Below are 25,441 nucleotides of genomic sequence, written 5' to 3'. Positions count from 1 at the left end.
CTAAGTACCAAATGCTGAGGGTCACGTGAGAGAGTTCTCTGCAAAGTAGCAGATACTCAAAATGTCCACTCAGTTTCCAATCACGTTTCTAAAGAACGTTTTATGACTAATGAACAAAATCTGGCTATATCTTAAAACCAAAATACTTTAGAAGAAGAACTGATGAAGTAAATAGACTTTTTGGTATCTGTTATTGCAAAAAATAAGAACATTTAAAACTTTTGCTGTAACTTGTGCCTAAAGAGCTATTCTCAGTATTTCAATACATACTGTTGTGTATTTAAGCCATTCTTGAATAATTATGAACCTACAATATTTATTTTCAATGCCCAGAAAGATGGGATTCAGGCATGTTCCAATTTGGCAGAACTCTATTTGCCTTCAAAATGCCTATCCAGTGAAATCCCTTTTTGGATTTCAAATTGACACCCTAACAGGGTTTCCAAGATTGGCTAAATTGACGACCACGTGCTAGCAGTTTCACATTTATATTATGTTTGGATCAATGCCGATGATTTGATTGGAATAGGAGCAGCTGCACATAAAGTCTTTGGGGTGAGAGAGATTTGTCATGCTCCACTCTGATAACTAAATTTGGGGAGTGTGCATTTTGAAATGTTCATGGTACCACATTAAAATGCTATCAAATAGAAGCAATTACAAAGAATTAACATGAGCCCCAAATCAAAATTCTAAGGAAGAAAAGCATACAGCTTTAAAAAAATAAATTAGGAAGAAGGAATAACAAAATGTTTCCTGCATCAAGTTTACAGCTTAATGGCAAGAGGAAACACGGTTCCTCTGCAAGTGCGTTCACACTAATATCCATCTCCCAAACACCTCAGCCTAATTTCTTCCTCTCTGTTCCGTCAACATCCTTGTCCCCCACCCTTACTCTCCACACCCAGAATCACCCAGGGAATGCTAATTAGCAGCAAACCAAGGGTTTTACACAATCCTATTCTAAACAATCTTTTCTGAAAAGCCTGAACGCAAACCTCTTGGTTTACGCTTTTAATACCAAGGTCTGTAGAACTACAAATGATAAAGTGGGAAGGCAAACTTACCATAAAAAGTCAACTGTCCCCTTGCTACATTTTTCCCTCTTGAATTTTCAGCCACACATTCATATAAACCAGCATCCTCCTGCTGAAAATTGGGGATTTCAAGAATTCCACTGGATTTGTGTCTTCTGGCTTTCCTTGCTATAGGCTTTCCATCAGCTCTTCTCCAAATAATAGTTGGTACTGGACTGATAGAATAAAAAAGAGTGAATCAAATTGGAGAAAACCATATCTTTTATTTGAACCTATGCTTCCCATAACCCCTTCCTTCTTGGTTCTAAGCATATAAACTTGCCCTAAACAGTACTCCCCAAAGCTCATTCATTCATGTATCACTATTACGATTTTAGCCATATCCACATTTCTAGTGTGATTATATATTAAGTGTTTTTCTTAGAATCAAATAACCTTTCATAACCTTAAATAAGGTAATATATCTCCTATACAATAGTAACACTAAAAAACATTTTTATATGCTTGTTATATATCTTTTTAGTACAAATGCTTTTTTCCACATCATAAACAGGAAAATAAAAATGTCCACGCACAAATGTGTCAGATTAAAGATGCGTGCAAATTCTTTCACATTCCTCTCATACAAGGTACAGGCCCTCTTATGTCTTGAACCTGCTGCGTTGTTTGACTACTTTGATTACTGAACTAAGACAGAAGTGATGTTGTACCGTTTCAAGGGTTAGGCAATAAGAAACTGGCAGCTTCTACTTTCTGTCTCCTGGGACATTCTCTCTAGAACCTTACCAACTGATAACAGCAGTTCACCAGACAGTGGTTTAGGGAAATTTTTACTTAAAATAGAAAGATAAGGAAAGCAGCCATCTGTGGGGTCTTTATGTACTCTCATGGCATCTATCATCCTACAACCATAACTGTTAGAGCACATCTTAAATTGCAAGGAGGGCATCATTGAGTCTGCAAATCAATGCTTTAGCAAGCTAACCACAGCTTTTAAGACTGCAGCTTCCTACCAGGGGATACAATTATTTACTTATTTATTTTTCACAAAACACACACACAGAGAAGTAATTAGACTAAAGACTTGCTAATCTTCTCTGGAAAACCTGAGATGGTATTTAAAAAATTAAAGCCATCAATTCTACTATACTTGTTTTAGAACAATTAAGTTCATTCAACAGACACCAACTCTAAATGCAGAAAGGGTTCTATCAAAAGTACATTACGGGTGCCTTTACATCTAATGAGATACACACTTAATACAGGCCTTTACAAATAACTATACTTAGACACAGTCTTCCTGCTCTTAAGTGGGCAGTGATGATGTATTTTGGCAGTTGGATATGCATACCCAAATATCTTTGTGTAGACTGGAGGAACCCAATTTTGGTCTTTTGTTTTTATTCCAGTGCCATTCAGGCAGTATGAATAGAGTTTAATTCACACCCCCTTTGAAGTATGAACAACAAGAATTTTGCTCTCTCTTCAAAAAAGATTTTTCAAGGTGTCACCTTGCATAGTGTACCAAATTTACATCTAGGCTGCCCAGTTAACCTGCTTTCACCTTTTCCCTGGATTGTGTTTCCCAATGTATATATTTAAAATAAAAAATGGGGCCAGGCTGCTTAGCAGTCTGGTTTCAGTCTCTTAGTAATAAATTACGGGCATTTTCTATTTCTCACATGTTGTTTTACAATTTGACTTTTAATGTCTGAACAGTGTTCAGTCCTACAGGTATGTCATAATTTATTTAAGGTGATAAGTTTTCAGGACATAAAAATTTACCAGTATATGTATGGTACCAAAGTAAAGATACTGGTGTAATTTATACTGCCCTGACTTAAAACCATGGAAACCAAAAGAATCCTTTTATTAGAGCTGAAAATATAGTGATAAAAAGGAATACCTTTCTTCTATGGTTGCTGTAAACACAAAAAATATACAGAAACAGATCACATGCTGATACAGGGGTTGGGCACAAGCAAGTGCTGTTGCCTTAGCCATGATCTGGGCGCAGGAAGAGGATGGGGAGTTAGCAATGGGTTAGCGGGAAATAGGGTTGGGTGTAGAGATCTACATCAATCATTAAATTCCATAGATGATCTAAAATTCTCATTTTAGATGACAGTGTGTACCATTTATGCCAACCCCCCCCCCTTTTTTAGGGTTACTGGGAAAATCTTAACTGATCTCTTTTTCCATTTGTGCCCTCTGAGAGATAGATACTCTATGGAAACGTTAACTGGATCCCAACTAGGCTTATCTATAATTCCACAGACTTAATAATAAAGTTCGGAGTAATTTTCAGGCGAGTCTGTAAAATAGAGACTCTCTTAAAGAATATAAGATCTTCCCTATCTTTAGCCAGAGAAGAAAATCCAAAGTAGAGAGAAGAGACTGGTAATTTAAAAAGAAATTCAAGAAAAGTTTGATGCATCCTCTGTAAACTAGGGCCAGACTGAAAGTCCATATTTTTCTAAATAGTCGGCTTGAGCGTACCTCAAATGAAGGCCATTGTTTTCCTGTCATTCTGGGTTAGACAGCGTGCACATTATAGGTCACAATAATAGAAGAAAATACTTTTTCAGAATTGCCCATTCTCTTCTCCTTTGTGGCCATGTCAATTGTGGCAGCCTAATCCCCTTTGTGCCATTACATGTACTCTCTCCATGGTGAGAGGGCAGAATCAAAGATGCATACATGGCATCACAAAAAGAAAGGCCCGCCTTGCTTTTCAGTCACCTCAGAAGCCATCACCGCGAACAGTGCAAATAAACTTCTACACCCGCACAGGCTGAAGGGTGAAGAAGACGGAAGAGAAACCAGACTTACTTTCCTAAGGCAAAGCATTCCAGCTTGACTGTTGTTCCTTTGGCGGTCGGCACCGTTTCTGGGAATTGCACTTCTATTTTTGGCTCATATTCACCCATCACCCCTGTGAATAAACAAAGGGACTAAGTCTTTGAGGCTCTTTTAAAACATACATTAGTGTTTTTGTTAATTTAGGATGCTCTCATACATCATTATGTGCACAATTAATTCCTTCATTTAAAGCAGGTTCTATCTCTAACCAGCCTTGAATTGTGGCTCTTCTCCCAGTTACTGCTAGGGGAAATTTTGTGTCACAGTGCCATACCATCTGCCTAGGATCAAATCCTCTGTGCATACAACTTCACTTCTTGAAAAACCTTTTTTTAAAAGGGAGTCGTGGACCATGTAAGGAGGGGAGAGATAAAGTCCCAGTCACCAGGGAAATCAAATAAATGATCTTTTTGAAAACATACTGCAAAAAAAAATTTAAGTACTTTACCAAAATACTTGCTGCTCTATTATGTCTATGTAAGAAAAAAATCTGAGTAGTCAGTTACTCAATTACGAATTACTTTATCATTCACTTCCAACACCAATCTGAATTAATCATAAATTAGTACAGAGAAGGTAACATCAAATGCCAGTGACATTATATTCTGAACCAAGGTAAAAATGACAGGAGGAAGTAATACAGAAAACAATCTTTAAATCATACCCACCTTCCCAAAGGCATGCTGACTTTAAGGTCATATTCTCTCACTTTCCTATATCGTAGGAAATTGTACAATTGTGGTCACGGTAACGTAACCTAACAAACTAAGTCCATACTTTATAACTAAAAACCAGTCAATTATTTCTTATCAATAAATTATCTTAAAAAAATTTTAAATGTTTATTTTGGAGAGAGAGAAAGAGAGAGAGAGAGGGAGGGAGATGAGCATGGGACGGGCAGAGAGAGACAGAGACAGAGCATGAGTGGGGGAGGGCAGAGAGAGGGAGACAGAATCTGAAGCAGGCTCCAGGGTCTGAGCCGTCAGCACAGAGCCTGACGTGGGGCTTGAACTCACCAGCCATGATATCATGACCTGAGTTCAAGTTGGACACTGAATCGACTGAGCTGCCCGGGCACCCCTCTTACCAATACATTCTTGACCCCATCTCCCACTGATCAAATCCATTTATTTCTATTCAATGTCTCGTCCTTTCCGTGATCTCTGATTCAGCTGTGCCAATATAAAATTTGGAATTATCTAACATACTAAGAAATGATAGGATCCTTCATTTCACCTCTCCTTTAGGCTTTCCGTAATTATAGGAAAAAAGACTGAGGGATTCAGAAGAAAAGGTGAAAGCAAGAAATGGACAGGGACAGGTACAATGACAGAGAGAAATGATTCCACTCATTTGGTTGAGGTGACCGTTTTCATCTGCAGCTTCAATGTTTGGGAAGCATCAAGGGGATTTTGCTAATGTGCAAAAAAGAAAATCAATGCTGTGAGATAACCTAACTGTCTAGCTAGGTTTGCTGTGAAGTATGTGGTCCAAAGTGCAAAGTTGAACATAACTTTGATTTTTTTCCTTTCATAGAATGACAGGGAAGGTTGGATTTGGAAGGGGCCTTTTAAATAATTTAGTTCAGCATTTTTAATCTTGGCATTCATGGATGAACACTTTCCTACAGAGAGGACCTGCAGCTAGCAATCTATTCTCAAAAGGACTATAACCCACTCCCCCCAATGCAATTAAAATCGGTTCTAATCTATCCCTCCCTTTTGTGAGCAAGGCTGTAACCTCAAAGGGGTTAAGCAGTTTGTCTTTAGTTTTACAACAAACTAGTTGGTGTTCCAGTTTGTAAATCTGGTCCCCAATTCCTCTTTTACTATGGCCTCTCACCACCGCAATGAAGAACACTGGAAAACTAGATTCAAATACATTAAATCCATGTTGCCACATTCAGATACAAAACCACTCCTTCCTTTTTGGCCAGTTTGGGTTCCCTTCCACTTAAATTCGGGTTTGCCTTCCTTTAAGCATTTGCCACAAAGCTAGACCAGCAAAGAAGTGGCACTTGCTAATGACGGCATTCACCCACAGCTGCTGAACTTGCTAACCAACAGCCCATACGGTTGACTCATTGTCCCATAAATATCAGTAGTATGACTCTTAGCCCAGGAACAAGTTAACACCTTTTAGTGCTCTGTGTGTGTGTGTGTGTGTGTGTGTGTGTGCGCGTGGCTATGTACTCCAAGAGCAGTGTTAATTAAAAAAAGAATTGCTTTGGGAGAAAGAGGTCTTTTGTGCTCCCAGGAAATCATAACAGTCTGCACTGCAGTGTATCATGTGCGGGAGGGAGATGAGACAATAATGTTAAAATACAACAGGCAAGGCTGTTTTAGCAGTGATCAGGTGGTCCCCCTGCCTTCTCTTTCTTTAAACATTACATACGCATTAGGTTTCTTTAACCCAGCTCTGAAAGATATACCAAGGAGAAAATATATCTCACACAATCTTGTCCTGAGAAAGTGAGATATCACTGCAATGCAGAGACAGTGTGCATGGTCCTGCGCCCTGTCATCTCCTCATCCTAAACTCCTACTTATCAAGGCCCAGACTCAAAGTCCACTCCTCTAGGATCCTTTTTCCCTTCCCCTGTCTGGACTACTCTATACCTCACAGGGGCCTTTAAATGACCAGACAGCATTAACACCTCTGTGCCTCAGCTCTACTGTTTCCCCTGACTTCTTAAAAAAACACACACATTTACTGAGGTATAATTTACATACAAATTCAAAGATTTTCAGTAAATTTACCAAGTTGCAAAGTCATGGCCATAATCCACTTTTTTCAGCATTTCCATCACCCCATGATCCTTCATGTCTATTTATAGTCAATCCTCAGAACCCATTCCAGCCCGAGGCAGCTTCTAATCTGCTTTCTCTCTCTGATAATTTGCCTTTTCTGGATGTTTCATATAAATGGAATTATACACCATGTGTTCTTTTGTATCTGGGCTCTTTCACTTGGCATAGTGTGATCAAGGTTCATCCATGTTGCAGAATTTATCAGTAGTTTGTTCCTTTTTATTGCTGAATACTATTCAACTGTATGGTTATACCATATTTTATTTATGTCTGTCCTGGTCATATTAGCAACAACGTGACACAAACGGAATGGCTTAAAGAAAAAGAAATGTATTCTCTCACAGTTGTGGAGGGTAGAATTCATAAATGAAGTGATGACAGGGCTCTGCTCCCTCTGACATTCTGGGTAGAATTGTCCCTTGCCTCCTCCTAGCTTCTGGTGGTGGCCATAAATCTTTGGTGTTCCTGAGCTTACACCTGTATCACTCCAGTCTCTACTTCTGTCATCACACGGCATTCTCTCTGTGTGTCTTCCCATTGTACTTTTATAAGGACACCAGTCATACTGGATTAATGAACAACTGCAGTCTGATATGACTTCACCTGAATTAACTGCACCTATAAAAACCATATTTCCAGATAAGATCATATTTTGAGTACTAGGAGGGTTACATCTTCAACATATCTTTTTTGAGGGACACAATTCAACTCATAATACCAGTTAATGGGCATTTATTTACGTTGCCTCCACTTTTAGTGATAATGAGTTATGCTTCTAAGAACATTTGCTTGCAAGTCTTTGTGTGGAAATGTCTTTCATTTTTCATGCTTCCTATGATTTTTAGGCGGATAACTTTTCTCTTGCTTCATGTCTCAGCTCAAATGGAGCCCCTTCAGAGGACTGCTTTCACTTAAACTCACCAAAAAACCACTGCCATATAAGTAATGTAATTTTACACATAAAATTTTTGGCCCCTCTCAAACAGCATTACTGTTGTCGATCATCTTTATAGCTATTTATATATATATATATATATATATATATATATATATATGTTATCTCTTTTTCTTTGTGTTTTCACTTTCTCGAAAAATGGAAAGACTTTCAAATTTTTTCTGTAATCCTCCCAAATCCTAGTTCAGTACCAGGCATATGAAAAAAAAAATTGTGGGGTGATTGGGTGGCTCAGTTGGTTGAGTGTCTAACTCTTGGCTCAGGTCATGATCTCATGGTTCGTAGGTTTGAGCCCCACATCAGCCTCTGTGCTGACAGTGTGGAACCTTCTTGGGATTCTCTCTCTCTCTCTCTCTCTCTCTCTCTCTCTGCCCCTCCCATGCCCATGGTCTCTTTCTCTCTCTCTGTTAATGTTAATAGTATTATTTAATAACATTTAAAAAATCACAGTAAAAAAAAAGAAAAAAATTGTGACGAGTAGAAATTTGTGGAAGGGAGGAAAAATGTAGGAATATGGGCCTTCTCCTATGACACATAATAGCCATTAAGTCAATCATGCACTTCCTTCCAGCCATGAAAGTCATTTCTAAAGTATCATCATCATGGCTTCTTGTATGAGTTCACTCACTTAGACCGTGTTTTTCTCTAAAATGAACTCTAGGCTGTTTGGGTGGTCATGTGGATGATTTCTGGGTTGATACACACTGATCTTTATTTACAGCTATAGAAATTCAAGTAACAGAGTTAGTAATAAGACAGATTGATCTGTGTTTATAGCAGTTGTTACAGGACATAAAGATATGGATCAGAGATGGGATGGCATAGTGTTCATGATGTTTAAAGAATTTTCATTATATATAAAGATTGTTCTAGTATTAAAGTCATAAAAAATGAAGGAAGCAATTTTCTCCAACTATATTATGAACACTTGGGGTGGGGGAGACACCTGCAAACTGTTCTATGTAATTGAGTTACATCTGAAACAAGCCGTATTTTTATTTGACTATTTATTTCATTTTAACTATTTTGGCCTTTATTTTGTACATTAAATTTAAAAAGCTGTTGCCATTTAATTTTTTTTAATGAAACAAAAGGCTCCTTATAACTAGAGCACATTTTTCAAGTCGTTCCTTTGACCACCTGTACACTTTTGAACTTAATTGGTCTACAGCTGCTCTGGTGATTCACAGAATGATTAGGCAGAAAGAGAAAGGCCACTGATGGAATTGCTCCAGACCATTTTTCCATCTTCAAACTATTTAAAAGGTGGGAATATATGAAGGCCTAGCTGTGTCCACACACTAAGGTAAGTGAAAATAAAGAGTGCATATAATAGAATCAAGATCAACCAGAATATATGATCTCAGCCATATTCCCTTTCTCTTGCATGATTTCATTCATTCATGATACAATTTCCCTACAGAGACAACTTTTGCTTTCAATTTTGGACACACTTAGACACATATTTATAAACATAAAATAAAAAAGGAAATCTTAATTCGTTAAAATGCATCGTCAGTGTTTTCCATTCTGTGGAGTAAGAGAGCCACCATAACAATAGCAAAAATTACAACACTTAAAATTCTACACATCAGAATCATCAGGAGTCAAGAGCTTAGCTTTATTTATATTCTGATGGATTAATGCAGTAAATATTCATGTAATACCAACCATAAAACAGGCAATGTACCTAGCAATAGGGGCACAATGTGGGTAACATACACCTGGTTGTTACCTTCTTGACACCTGTAGGCTCCTCTTTTTCAGCGCATTTCATGGTAACAAGGCATATGTAGGCAATGATTGTTTACTGAATAACTGAAAGAGTTGACTTTCTGAGAAAGACATGGCTAGAAGTTACTAAGGTCTTTTTCTTTCTTTTTTTTTTTTTCAACGTTTTTTTTTTTTTTTTTATTTATTTTTGGGACAGAGAGAGACAGAGCATGAACGGGGGAGGGGCAGAGAGAGAGGGAGACACAGAATCGGAAACAGGCTCCAGGCTCCGAGCCATCAGCCCAGAGCCTGACGCGGGGCTGGAACTCACGGACCGCGAGATCGTGACCTGGCTGAAGTCGGACGCTTAACCGACTGCGCCACCCAGGCGCCCCACTAAGGTCTTTTTCTAAACCAGTGGATCTCAAACTTTAAATCACCTTGAAGGCTTAAGTTTCTGATTTAGAATGTGGACATGGAGACCAAGAATGTGCATTGGTAACAATTTCACAGGTGATGTTGAAGCTTCTGGTCACAGAGTACACTTTAAGAATGTCTGTAGGAACCACGAAGTGTTACGTCAAAGCAAAAAGCATAACATAGTAATGCTAGACCTCTCTTATGAGCTAGTCATTGTGAGAGTATTATTAATGGAATCCTACCAGTGACAATGCCCATCAAGAGTCTGGACTTGTAGGTGACCTTGTGGCAATGACTGTTCCCCTTTTAAAACCTGGAAAATCATTAAGGTGATGCTGATGTCTGTAAGAACATAGAATTTAACAAAATAACTGGCAAATTACAGACTATGAAAGAGAAATCAGCCACACACCATGCTTGTTTAACTACAATTTGCAGAGCGCTGTGTTGGCAGAAAGAAGCCACTTTGCAGAGTTGCGTGCCATAACATTTTGCCAACACCTGCCTTAGCTGGAATCTGTGCTTGCTAAATTAAACCATAGAAGGGACTTTTACCAACTTCCACAAAGTGGTATTTTCTAGTAAAAAAATTGCAAACATCATCTTATGAAAAGTTCCCACATTGACTTTCTTGTGGACTGTCATATGATGCATATACAGATCATTAATCTACACATATTTTGAAATATCTCATGAGTCATACTAATCCTTTTGTCTGAGTTTAACACTTTGCTCTTTTAAAAAAGACTTGTTTTGTTCTTGGTTGAAGGAAACATTGTGAAGTCTAGGGGACCACCCAAGGAAAATCTTTTACCACCTTCCACCCTCCAATAGTTGAATTTCCACTGAGTTTGAGACAACGATGACACAAACAACAACCTCTCCAATGCTGGAGAAGAGGAATAAAGAGACTGAAGGCTGTACATCACCTCTTAAACTTGGTGTTTTAGGGTGTATTCAGAAATCTGTGGGATGTGAAAATAAACATTTTGACCTCAAACCTGAATTCTTTGCTTCCTTCTCAATAATTAAAGTGCAGAGGTAACTTGAGTTGCTCCAGAAGGCAATCTCCTATAAAGGTAGAGTGAATGCATCTGGGTTTGACTCAAAGAGTCCTGGTTTACCTGAAATCCTGAAATAATTTGCTAACAGTTTCCAGTTTGGACAAGTAATTACAAGGTCGTCTTCTTTTAAGTGAAAGAAAGCCAGCTTTCATCTTCCATTGAGTAAGTACTTTTATGTTCAGCCTACTAAAACGTTCTTCACGTGGTCTTCAATAAAATACTCTCTCTCTCTCCCTCTAATTTGTGCATGTTAGTCCTAGTTCAAGTCTTTGTAGCCACAAAAAAACAAGTCTTTTGATGGACAGTCTTCAGATATTTAAAAATATTATCATGTTGTCAGGGATTGGCAAAGTTTTACTGTAAAGTGACAGAAAACAAGGATTTTATTTAGGTTTTATGAGCCATGCAGTCTCTGTTACAACTTAACTCTGCCACTGTAGCTGAAAAGCATCCACAGACAATATGTAAACAAAAAGGACATGGCTATGGTCCAATAAAATCTTATTTACAAAAAGATGGTATGCTATACGACCCATGAGCCCTAAGCTGGCTGACCCTTGGCTTAGAGGAAATGAGAAAAATAGCAAAGTTTGAGAGAGTTGATAGAATTGACAAACTATTAGAACTAACAAGAGATGTCAGCAAGCTTGCCAAATGTAGACTCACACACAAAAAAATAGCATTTCTGTACATCAGCAATAACTAACTAGAGAATGTGATTCAAAATAAGAAACCATTTGCAATAGCAACAAAAATTATAAAGTATCTACGAATTAAGTAAGAACACCCAACATTTCTATGGACAAAACGGTAAACTTTATTTACAAAAACAGGCCATGGGCAGAAGTGGCCTGCAGGAGGGAGTCTGCTGACTCCTGGTTTACACAAATTCTGTCCTCACTGCCAGGAATTCTTTACCTTCCTCAAGTCTTGATGGAAGCTTGGACTGATTCCCAACAACCAGGTCAGATTTCCTCACCTCCAAGGCACAATTAATACACAATCTCACTTCACCCTCCACTGCAGGCTCTTATTACAAAAGAAACTTAAATGAACCTGCTTTACTTCTCCACTTTCCCCTAATGTGGCCCCACTCCTGCCTCAGACTGCAGTGAGGCTCCTCAGCTAGACTATAATCTAGCACAGAAAGACTTCTGCATTCCTAGTGACAAGCATACAATAGGTGCTCCATGAATATTTGTTGGTTAAATGCATAATCAAATGAATGCTCCAAGTCATCTTTATTTTAGGCTAGGCACTTCTGCTTCCCTTATTCATTTCTAATCCTACTGTCTGTAAATGTGTTTTCCGGAACTCAATTCAGTGACTCCAATAAGAACGAAACTTTAGAGCCTTCACTCATTTGGAATTCTCTAAGACTGTAGGGTTTCAGGGGCTGAGTGCGCATCTTTTTATTTTATAGCGTGCCACACACAACGGGTACTTAACAGATGCTTTCTAACTGACTAGTTAAATGACCATCTAAGACCTTTGGCCCACATGGACCCGAAAGGGAACAACTGTGCTAGGGGTCTAAAGCTGACTGCCAAGTTTCTAAGCTTGTCAAGCCTTCAAAATATCCAGAGCCATTAAGACACTATTAAATCAGATTAGCAATGGCAGTTTAGCAAAATATCTCACATCCTTTAGTCATTTAGATATTCTCCTCATAAAACATGTTTTACGCCCACAGATCCTCAACTGTGATGTTGTTAGAGAATTAAAAACAAGACATGATTGCTATGACAAAGCCACACAAAAGTTGCAATTAGAAGTGAGAGTAAAATAAAACAAAGTGTTTTGGTATAAACTCTAGATCTTAAGTAACAAAGAAATATGTCTGAGTGAAGAACGTATTTCTACCCACTGCCAAGCAGAGGTGTCATCCTTGCTAGTATATACACTAGGTCATCAATAAAATGTTGTAGATCAAGTTTACAATTAAAAAAAAAAAAAGATCTTCTTAATGACTGGGTTTCTGATCTGATCCCACAAGGTTAAGTGGCCTACCAATAAAGGTGCTTTGTTTATGAAGACACACACTGGTTGTTAATGCTCACTTGAGGTTCTAATCCAGTTTGGGGCAATATTACAAAAGTCTACTATCAACAGATGGCATATCATAACGGAGGATACATTACACTGCATCAATATTACAGAATATTCCAGAATGTTCTAGTTTTATGTGTTCCAGTTTTTAGTCTTTGGTCTTAAATTTGGAACTTTGAGGGGAATGCAGTCTTCTGAGCCACCATTAGTCATAGAGGTGAAGGCTCACAAATGACCATTTCGGTCAGAAAGAGTGAATGCACCTAGTTTTGTGCTAGGATTGGTTTTTAGCATTGGGAGAAATCCAATCCAATGAACAGCAATCTGTTGATTAGCATCTAATATTATCTACCTTGTGCGAATACTCAGACTGGAGTACGGTAATGTACAAAAGTTGTGACTGGAATCCTAGAGGATAACTAGATGAAACCTTAGATATGGTTTATTAGAAATTAATCATTTTAATAGCTGAGAAAACTGAGGACTAAAGAAATGGCACGATTGTGTCATGTGAGTTAGTGGTAGATCTGGGACTGCAGCCCAGATTCCCATGGCTTCTTTTCTTCTTGACTTTTAGTCCTGTCCCCCTTTCACAGCAACCCAGGTGAGGTGAGGCCATGGCAAAAGAGATAAAGGTGGTTGGCACCACCCAGGGACATTCTCAACCCTATGTCCAGCACATCTATTTCTGTCCCTCCTGCTCTGAAACTGCAGGAAACTCAAGTTGTTAGCTGGTCTCTTGTCCACTAGGTTAAAGGTGATTTCAGGTGAGAATGTTAAATACTTCAGTGCTGACCATGCTCAGCATTTTCTTTCTTTCTTTCTTTCTTTCTTTCTTTCTTTCTTTCTTTCTTTTTTTTTTTTTTTTCTTTTGTGAGAGAGAGAGCATGAACCAGGGAGAGGGACAGAGAGAGAGTAAGAGAGAGAATCCCAAGCTGGCTCTATGTTCAGCACAGAGCTCACCACAGGGCTCAATACCACCACTGTGAGATCATGACCTGAGCCGAAATCAAGAGTTGGATGCTTAACCGGTTGAGTCACCCAGGCACCCCAGAATTTTCATGGCTACATAAAATTAGGCTGGGAAAAATGAGTGAGAACTTAGAAAAATATCACCAGTTACTCTGGTTATACAAATTTTAAATAATTTAACTTTACATGGAAAAGTGAAGTTTACATTTTAACTTCCAATGGCAATATATATCTTGTGTATAAAACATATGTGTATTTACACAACATAGCCTACATACATGTTTGTAAATGTATATACACACAGAAATGGAAGAGAAAGAGAAAAGAAGGAAAGAGAGAGATTTTGAAACTCTAAGATAAGATAAACCCTTTATTCCCTGTTCCTTAGTGTTTCCTCTATTTAGAGTTATCATTAGAGATAATATTCGAAAACATTTAATATCCACCATACAAAGCACAGATCCATCCCACAGACGCTGGCTATGAACTGCTCAAAATCTGTCTTGGTTCTAATAAGGAAAACAAAGGACTGCCAAACCAATCCCCAGCCAGCCTAGGGAAAAAGAGAGAGAAAAGGCAGAGGTCATATAATAACTCCTGCTCAATTATATATAAATGTAATGTACATAAACATCCTCATGGACATGACCTCATTTTCCCAAGACTGTACTAATATCTGCCAATTTTTCTCCTCTTCAGCCATTTTAGAAGGAGTTGGGGGTAGTGATTAAAGACAGAAGAAATAGCTATTATAACTATCACCTAAATCTACGATTTCTCTTGTAGTTAATGTTGTATGGGTAATCTATTACCTTTGTTTATAGAAATTTAGGGATAATCCTTTGATATCTGTTTAGGAAGCTCATAATAGAGCAGGCTCATCATCATTAATAACCAGCAGTTGGCTAATATTGATCCATAGATGACTTTAGTACCTGTCTTAAAAATAATTATGATATAGTTTTCTCAATTAAATCTTGCTTTTCTTCATGGTACCTAAGTAACAGGTGCACTTTCCCACACAACAAGTTACATTATCTTTCCAAAGCAGATTTCAAAATATCTAGGTAAATAAACTCTGATATAAAACTCTCTCACATTTGTCTAATAACTCTCAACTGTATACTTCCTGGAAGTAAGTACTATACAGCAACATGTCATTATTTAGGAGAACTATCAATATTAAAAATATTTAAGTCATAACATAAAAGGTACAAGGTAAATCTATTAATCTAGAGCCCCAAACAGCTTTCCTGAACCTCAGTTAAACGGCACAGCGACAGAGCACTGGGCATTTCTCCCCGGTACTTCCTCACCTTACTCTCCTGGTTTTCAATGCTCTTCTTTGTCAAAGAATAAAGATAGAAAACTGGGTGATCTCTAAGTGTCTTGTAGAGTCAATAATCTATACATAACCCTTTTACCAAATGTTTTTCTAAAAATTCAAAATATCTCTAATCATTGTAGAAAAATTAGAAAATACAACAAATAGAAAAAAAATAAGAATCAAACATTTTGCCACTGAAAGTTAAACACTTCAAAGTTTAACACTGTTAGCATTTTGAAGAGCAGTATTTCCAACCTTCTCTGTCCTAATTCACATATACTTTACAAAACAAGGATCATACTATCTATACACTATGTAATCTGTTTTTAAAAATATAATTTGTTGAGGGGTGCCTGGGTGGCTCTGCTGGTTAAGTGTCTGACTTTGGCTCAGGTTGTGATCTAACAGTTCGAGTCCCCCCCATTGGGGTCTCTGCTGTCAGCACAGAGCCTGCTTCAGATCCTCTGTGTCCCTCTCTCTCTCTGCCTCTCCCCTGCTTGTGCACACACATGTACTCTCTCTCTCTCTCAAAAGTAAACATTAAAAAATATTAAGTATATAGATATAATTTGTTGAGTATATCTATGTAAGTAAGTTACTGATGCTGCCTTTCTATTTTGTCATTGATCAAAGCACTTTATTTGTAATTTAACCCAGAAAATAAGCCTCTGAGCTAGGTACTATCATCCTCACTTGACTGATGAGAAAACGGAGCACAGGGAGATGAAACGGACATCCACAGTCACATAGCTAATAAGTGGCGCAGCTGTATTCTATCCTGGGAGCCCAGTTCCAGAGTCCTCAGGTCTGACCTCTAAACCATCCTGTTCTACATTTCAGTAACAATCTGAGACACAGGAAGGGGTGAGCCAGGTGAACAGTGTGGGGGTGTGAAGGGAACATAAAGTACTGAAGTCTTGCTGACTTGTGGTGAGCTGGGGACAAGGGGTAAAAAGGGTCAGTGGGATAAACATGGGACACATCACACTTGACGCCTTTCAGGACTTGAGTCAACGTTCACTGTTCACTCTTTATGACTCACTGTCACCTTATGGGCTGGAAACTATGAATCATAGTCCAGAAATGCTTAGCTGGAACTCCAAGGAAATAACCTGAATATTGAGGACATCTAGTTCTTTAAACTACATCTGCACTTAGCAGAGAAAATGACTAGCCATGGTAATTAGTTCACTTCAGGCAATAAACTGTTGCCTTGCTTATTTGCATTTCGGAGGCAGAAGGAGGATGTGCAATTTTGAGAGAGCTTCAATTAACAAAATGATTGTACAAATTCTATACAGCCTTGTACTTATCAGTCTAATATACAGTCCCTAAATACAAGATCATACAGAATGATAATTTTATTGATTTTATTCCTGTAGAATAGACTTTAATAAGAATGTCATCTTTATTTTGCAATCTCTTCTTGATTTATATTTCTCCTTTTCTCTTACCTCCAGAAAGAGCTAATTAAATAACCTATTTTGTGCTCAGTAATATAGTTCAAGTATCCATTTTATATACTCCAGCCCAAATGGAATAGACATATTATGAATTTTCACCATGCAACTCTCGTGGAAATTAAGAATGAATGGGCATTAATTGCTGAAGAATGAGATCCTTATTCTGCTAATTTTGTGATAAAATATTCTATCAAAAACATTTGGCATCTCTATGAAGATATATTACACAAGTCAAGATATATCTAAAAACCAAGCAAAAGGCAAAGTTGTTGCCAACTTGAGGTGTCCATGATTCTGGAGTTCTTATGTTCCTGAATTTGTGTTCCTTCTAGCAACTCTGTGCAACATGTCTCCTGGGCTAGGTCTTAGTGAATCATCAATATTTCATTACATTTGTTACTTGAGACACCTGAATGGATAACACCACTGAACAGACATTCTGGTGTAAGTGCATGATAAACAGAGGTCAGAGGGATTTATTTTTAAATAATTCTATACAAAACGCCATTGGAGCACATCTTTTGACAAAGTTTCTTCATCCTTAGGTCTGGAGAGAGAGCATCGATAGTTTTTTAAATGGATAAAATTTTTAGTTTTATTTAATCTAATTCAGCTTATTCCAACATATTAATTTAACGTGTGTCATCTGGCAAGCACTGTGCTGGTCCCCAGAACAAAGCTGGATGAAACCTACAATCTGTGCTTGATCACAATGTCGGCGAGGTGGAGAAGGCGAGCTGAATAAGCACATGTGAATATATCAGACGGGTGTTATGACAGAGAGATGGCAGAAGCAGCAGAAAGCAAATACTTCTTTCTGTTGCCAAGAGAAAAGTCAAGCTTTTGGCTTTACAAATAATGACTAAAATAATACTTTGGATTTCCCCCTTCCAACCCTGTTCAGTAAAACCTCAGTAAATGGCATTCCCATCAACCCACTTGTTACACCAGAAACCTATGTGTCACCCCTGATTTTCTCTTCCAACACCTCCCACATTCAGTGCATAGGCAAATTCGGGCAGCTTTACCCGCAAACCAGATTCTCAATCCATCCACTTCTCTGTTCCCCCTGCTACTCCCTAGTTCAAGCTGCCACCATTTCCCAACTGAATTGCTGCAGAGTCTTTCAGTTGGACATGCAGCGACCACTCTCACTTGTTTAGTCAATCTCTACACAGTAGCTAAGGAAACTTTTACAAAACATACATCACTATCTTGCATAAAATCCTCTAATGGCTTCTCACTGCACTCGAGATAAAATCCAGGATTTTTTCCATGGTCTACACGATCTGGCTACTGATTCTTTTCCAATATCAACTCGAAGCAACCTTCACCCTGCTCATTATGCTCTGTCTATGCTCACATTCTCTTTTCTTCCTGAACATGCCCAGTGTTTTTTCAGGCCTCAGGGCCTTTGCATGTGATGTCAACTTAGTCTGCACTGCTCCTCCCTCTGACCATCACAGGGGCTGACTTCTTAGAATTCAAGTCTCAGCTCATATGTCATCTCCTCAGAAAGGTTTTCAGTGACAATTCTGCCTGAAGTAGACATTCCACTCCATAGGACCTGTATTTTATCATACTGTTTTATTTAGTACTAAAGTAATTGGGTTTTTGTTTTTGTTTATGTTTTTTTTTTACCTGTGTCCTCCCAGAACATGTGGGTGAAATGAGATAGAGGCCCTATTGTTCTTGTTCACTGCACTAATAGTGGCTGTCACATAGTAAGTGCTAAATAAATACATGTTAAATGCATGAGTAAATAAAGGAATGATTCAAATCTACATCATTTGCTAAAAAATTCCATAGTATGGTTTATGCTGTAAGGATGCTCAGACCCTATTTGCAAGTTGGTTTGTCTACAAATATCCTGTTCTAAGAAATTCATATTCACAGCCGCACCTGGGTACAAAGTCCCTTCAGTACAGAAGGGAAGAAGAACATATTTGGAGAGAAATCTGAGTTCTAGGCTTGAATCCGCAAGTTTGTGTTGTACAAATTCAGGTAAGAGGTGGTAGAGTGTAATGAAATGAAACCTAGTGATTGAGGCATTAATGTATTAGCTCTGGAATCAACAGGACGTGGGAGCTAAGTGTGAACTGTAGAGCCATTAGTTTTTAGCTAGGTATGTGGCTTTGGGGTTTGTTATTTAACATGTCTGAGCCCCAGTTCATTCATCTATAAAAGATAAAAGAGGATATTCCTCATATAGTTGCTTGAGGTTTCACTGAAATAATCCTGGTAAAATTCTGAGCATCCAGCAAATAGTTAAGTACCTAGTAAAAGCTTGTTATTAACATTCTTGTCTGGCAGTTTCCTTACCTGTACAATGGGTCTAGTAATTCCTGTTGATAATGGAAGGCTCAAGTGTGTACTTGATGGGCATGGAATTTAAAAAGAATAGAAACATAAATATTTAACCATGGCTGCTTAAATCTCTATACTGGCCATTATTGAAAGACTTAATTGTGTTTTGTTTTCTTTTACTCCACAAATATCTCTTAAGAATCTCCTATGTTCCAGGTATTGTACAGGTATTGGAGATACACTAGTGATCAAGGCACTACATGTGCTTCTAAAATAGCAAGTTTATAGTTAGGGAGACAGGGAAACACACTGGTAATTGTGATACAAAATGAAGAGTTCTTGGGGTTATAGTAATGGGCTTTATTGGACTTGACAGAGAAGATACCTGATGCAGCATAGTCGGGAGGGAGTCAGACAGATCTAACTTCCGGGAGAAAGTGATATACTTGAAGAAAATGAAAGGGCCAGTATCATTTAGTCAAAATGAAAGGCTGGGACTCAGAGGAGGAGAAGCATCTCAAGAAGAGGGGACAGAATTCATAAAAAGACTCCTGGTGGGGAAAAGGCATAGTGGAACTAGATTTTTGGCATACAGTTCAGTAAGATTGCCTTTGAAAAGCACACAGTGAATTACCATACACTGTTATGTCATTCATCCAGGTAATTAAGGGGAAAATCACATGTTTTCTTGAAACATTTTCACAAAAGTATTGGAAATTAAAATTTATTTCTCAAATAAGCCTTGGTATTCCTGCATTTCATTGTAGTGTGAACTATGTCATTTGTATCATAAATCCAGAAGTTATTTGGATAATTTAAAACTTCTTTCTGGACACTTAATACTAAATCACATAGAATTGATTAATGAGCTAGGTGTTCAACCTTCTACTTCATTCTGCTTGTGTATACATTTTAAGTGAAAAAGAAACACTTTGTTATTTATACTCACCTAAATCCACATTCCATTCCTGTTGAGATTAGCAATTAAATTTCTAATTAGTTTTCAAAACAGATTCATGGGCTTACTTCTTACACAAAGTGGAGCAAATATAGGCAACCAAATGTAAAAAGCATTAAACTTTTCTTAAATTTCATTTAGACAGCGTTTGTGTGCCAATAATATAACAGTTTTCCATATGCAACATATGATCTCAAAACACGGGAATAACAAAATCCCTTAGGAAACTCACCATCATTTCTCAATATTAGTGGTGTGGGTGGTCCCAGGACCTTGTGATTTGTCACTGTATTCGTAACCACACAGGTATAGTTCCCAACATCTGACTTTTCTACTTTGGCAATATACAGATTCCCAGTCTCTTGAGAAACGAAGCGGCGGTTATCCTGATAGGAAGGGTATTCATTGAAGATCCAGGCATAACTGAGCTCTGAAAGCAAAGGAATCATCATTGCAAAAATGTTTTCAAGCATTAGAATGCTACTGTATTCATGAAAAAAATGGGCAAGTTAGAAACTCACATTTTGCCCACTGATTTTTTTTCAGCCTGCTAAATATAAACAGGAAGTGATCACAATCCCTTAAATATTTTACCAGTACTCCTACTGTCAGTCAATAAGATTTTATCTCTAGAGAACTAAAAAGAACACACTGATAGTTGATTAAAGCAAGTCCAACCTCTTTAAGCCAAGGGAATAAGCATTTATAGTTTGCTAAGCATGTGCCAAGCACCGCACAATACTTACTGAGTTCATGCACAAATTATAGACCCAGACAGTCTATAATTTTGATACAGTAAGGCTGGAAGCCACCCTGAAAACCATTTGGATCACTTCTTTCATTTTATATATAATAATTGTTATGGTGCAGCATAGCACTTTGTGTTTTTCAACACATTTTACAGTTTTCCATCAACTGAGAAACGTTAGCACTGGAGAACAAAGTAACTAAATCCAAACTCTTGGCCCTATGAAGGTACAGAATAATTTCTGGGTCTCAGTTTAGTCTTCTCCCAAAACTTCTTACTATCAACACACATTCCTACTCTTTCTTGCATAGTTGAACTATTTTTCCATTATTTGAGTGAGACGGTTGTTTAATATTGCAGCAAATACTTGCTAAACACATGCTGACTGGCCGGAGGGCTGGTCCCAAATGTAAATGTGTACCTAAAAATATTGGCTGAAAAATTTATTATATTTATAAGGGACTGCATATGAAACAGCAGTCCAAGAGCAACGTTTTTTTTTTGCCAATGCTTATTCATCCCAGAATGCCAGTGGGATTTGTGTAATGGGCAGCCAGACGTGAAAACATCTGTTACAAAGTTCTAATTTTTCTTAAGAATTAGGTAAATGTTTTGCGAATGAATATGTGATCCCATGCTTTCAATTTCTGAGAAGAACCCTCACTGACAGTGAGCTGGCATGAATTGCTGCAGTGAACCACTGTGCTCCAAGGAAATCAAATGTCTTCAGCTCGAGGCATTCCATGGTTCCTCTCTTTAAAGTGTGATCTCCAGATGTGTCCAAAGCTGGAGAAGTGATATACGAGGCACTGGCAATGATTAATGTGCCCCCACTTTATCTCTAAAAACTACATTGGTAGGGGAGGGGGAAAACTAGATGCAAAAGAAGATTCTGGTTTCAGAACCAGCTGGCTGAATTCTTATATATCTTTCTTTAATAGAATTCTAGGCAGAAGTTTAAAAGTATGCAGTGTCCTTGGAAAATGGGAGAAAGGCTTCAGCTTTGTAAAGAGAACACTAATTGCTATAAAGGCATTTTTGTTTTTTAATACTCAGATGAGTCCCAAGCGTGATTGACCTCAATAACCAAATGTGCAACAGGAAACATATTCTGCCTTAATAATCCACTGTTTACATACAAAGGAGGGGTCATGCAGATTGCTTTCCCTTTATCCCTGGATTATAACGTTTCCTCCTGTATTATTTTAGAGAGATATAATTATGTTTATATGAGAATAGTTAATCATTTTATTTACGCATGTGCCTGTAATTATAAGTAACCCCATGCTGATGTCAAGAGGATACTCAGTATAAATAAGCAAGTGCTTCCCAGCAAGCTAGTCACTTCTTGAAGAAACTAAAATCTGGGGGAGGAAAGCCCCTATAAGAGATCATGGGGAAGTTCAATTGGTATGGCTGTTTACCCATGAAAAACAGGAGATTTTAACAAACAGCAGAGCAAACAGCACAGCACTATGTACTGATCACTCAATTTGTGTGTGAGTTTTGGGCAAACCAAGAGATCTCTGAGCATATCAATGTTCTCATATGAACAATGAGGAGAACACTGTCTATGCCCTAATTAGCTACATGAGAGATTTAAGTATAAATTAGCATCTCCAAAATCACAAGGTAGAAGTTAGAAAGTAATTTACCAGCACAACATTAATCAACCCACACCTCCAAGGAAAGCTGTAATCAAATATACAAAACTGTATTTTCTTTTTCTAAAGACATTTCTCAAGATTGTTGCTAGTGGCCAGTGATAGCAACCTCGCTGAATTCTGTGGGACAAGGCAATTAGAAAGTTGTATGGACCATGGATATCAGAAAAAAAAAAAAAAAAAGAAAAGGAAAGAAAGAAAGAAAGAAGAACATCTAATTTGTCATTTTTCTAATTAGAGTTAAAAAAAAAGACCAAAATTTAAACCTGTATTACATAAGGAATGACACTTAAACATACTCACTTTCAACTTTTAACCTATCAAGTAGGGATAATAACAAATGTGATGCAGGTATGTAGTGAGGATTCTTTTACGTGAAAGCACTATGAATCATAAGCACATCTAAATCATTAAAAGTTAGCCATTTTAAAAGTAAAAACAAAAAAAATACCCAATTAACATGCTGTTTGGCTATTTAAAAATAAGCTAATTATTCTGGCTTCACTGTTTTTGTGACATACGTGACTTAGTACTTTAGGAGAAGATACAAACAACCTTAAGCATATACTGCAGCATTTCCTGAACTGTGGTCCTTGGAATGTTAATTTCTTGTTTACAGAAGTTCTCTCCCTCCCACCTTTCCTAAATTTAGATGGGTTACATGATCAAATGGCTTTGAGAAGACCTAGATTAAATAAATTTTAATAGATTTTCAAATTTATCCTTTCAAGACTTGCAAAGGATTTTTAATATGCCAAGATTCCTCAAATTCCTTAGAGCATGAGTTTAAGCATACCAACTTACTGTATAAAATGATAATAAAATCTCTTCTTCTGATCATAAAATCTCCTCGTCCCCTCTACATATATACCATTTTTCTAAAACATCTATTAATAGATCACAAAACCTAGGTTGGGAAACCCTGAACAAATAGTAATGACTTCAATTCAACAAACGTTAAGTATAACATGAAGATTATTAACTCTATCACTTCAGTGTTGGGAGGATCATTAAATGAGTTTAAACAACAGAAAATAACAAAATGTTGATTTAAAATTATAATAACCTTCCCAAAATATAATAATAATATAACACTATGGCCATTTTCCATGGTGTAGAAAAAGGAACATACCGCAGTTGCCAAAAATGGTCTCAAATGGATGGTGTTAGAGATCATAACTAACATCAGTTGAACATGTGACCTTTGTAAATACTGTTGAGTCCTAAAGTACAAATGTCATTCAAAAAATCTTGGTTGGTGCACTGGTGAGATCATGCTGAGCCTCCTGAAAGGGGGACATCTCTAAGATATTAATTCTTTTTTCTTTACAGCAAATATCACTTCTTGTAAACAGTATATTTTTATTTTCCAGGACGGGGGGAAAGAGCATAAGAAGTATAATACAATGATAATGCAGGCATCAGTGCAGGTAAAATGTGCAGTAAAGCTAAAAATTACCCAGTGGATCACCTGTTCTATTTCTTTGTTTTAAAGACATGAAAAATCTTAAGCCTAGAAAGGGTAAGGTCACAGAGTCAAAAAGTGGCAAAGGAGACTACAGATGGTTCTCAGAGTTTATGGGAGGCTAGGCTAAGTGAATGCATTGCTACTTACAATGGGTTTATTGGGATGTAACCCCATCCTAAGTCGAAGAAGACCTGTATCTAAGAGTCCTTTTAGCTCTACTCCCATTCCAGTGCTCCCTCCAGGAAGCAAACAAGAGCTCTCCAAATTTGAAAGGAAGGAGCCACTACTGTATCACTCAAGGAGACACTCTAGTTCTCCTCTAAAAAGCAAAGTCTATTTTTATCAGAGCAAAACATTAATCCATTGGGTTAAATGACATGCTATCAACATGCTAAAAAACAGAGCCAAGTAAATAAAACAAAATAAATTCTAATGTACTGCAATGAGGAAAAATGTATCCCACTCAGTTTGATTTCCTTAGGGACTTCTATGCAGTATTTATACTTATTCAAACTTGACAGATTTCTTTTGATAAGTTTTCACACACTAATTGCTCTGGAAATGACTGACAGTTCCTGTCCCATTGGCAATTTGTAACAACTCAGTAAACAGATACTTGGAATACAATGTTTAATAGATTGTGAAGCTTCTGATGCTCAATTGAAAAATGCTGAGACTAGTTATAATGTGATATCCATTAGGGAAGAAGGACCTAGTGATGGTTTTTTGGCTTGTAGCCTCCAAATCTATAGGCAATGAACAACAACATTTCATTCTCTTACTTGGTTCGTTTTTCCATATTTTTGGGCCAACAGCAAAGAATGTTGGGTTATTAGTTTTCAAGTAAGACATCAATCAAGCAATTTTCAAATTTAAGTATTCATTGAGCAAATTCACCCTGTGATCAGAGTCCTTTGGATGGATGCTCTTAACATGTTCCTGATGCTAATTTCTTTCTAGACTTACGTTATGCTTCATGACATTCTGAGTCCTGTCCCAGGGGTAGCACAAATGTCAGTTTTCAAAGATGCCTTTCTTAATCCTCAAAGTTTTAAATGTGAAAGAAAACTTAGCATGACCCCTTGAATTTCACAGAGCAGGAAACTTAAATCTAGAGAAGCTACATGCGTGGATCACAACCACACATTTGGTAAGTGGGTAGTCACAGTATTCACAAGAGTTGATTCTGTTAGGAACCCATATGGTCCTCTCTGAATTTATTTTAGAGCTAGAAAAGATCAGTTTTCCTTATCTGTAAATTTACTTATCTGTAAATGAGGGAGTACAACTAGATGGTCTCTAAGTATCTTTCAGCATTAAAAATCCACAACTCTATATGTATAACATCAAACCCTAAATCTTAATTTGACAAATGACAAAAGTGGGATCCAAAGATACCCTGTAGCTTGATAAGAATCACACAGGTAGTTATTGATAAAATCAGAACATTTGAACTTTTTATTTAAATTTTAAAAAATTAAGTAATCTCTATATCCAATGTAGGTCTTGAACTCACAACCCAAGTTCAAGAGTTGCACGCTCTACTGACTGAGCCAGCCAGGCACCCACAGAACTAGAACTTTTATAAACACACACACACATACACACACACACACACACACAC

General features: G+C 37.5%; 1 protein-coding gene across 1 annotated transcript in view; it reads right to left on the bottom strand.

The window, feature by feature from the left end:
• The window catches only part of CNTN4 (contactin 4), an 895,772-nt gene that overhangs the window by 160,847 nt on the left and 709,484 nt on the right, over positions 1–25,441 (bottom strand). Inside the window, exons 7-9 of the mRNA XM_049642718.1 lie at positions 20,170–20,367; positions 3,870–3,972; positions 1,068–1,252 (exon numbers count right to left, since the gene is read on the bottom strand). Coding sequence (XP_049498675.1) covers positions 1,068–1,252; positions 3,870–3,972; positions 20,170–20,367 — 486 coding nt within the window. The remainder of the gene's footprint in view (positions 1–1,067; positions 1,253–3,869; positions 3,973–20,169; positions 20,368–25,441) is intronic.

This window comes from Panthera uncia, chromosome A2 (genome assembly GCF_023721935.1).
Source record: "Panthera uncia isolate 11264 chromosome A2, Puncia_PCG_1.0, whole genome shotgun sequence".
In the NCBI taxonomy this organism is placed as follows: Eukaryota; Metazoa; Chordata; class Mammalia; order Carnivora; family Felidae; genus Panthera; species Panthera uncia.
This window is presented reverse-complemented; position numbering and strand designations above follow the sequence as displayed.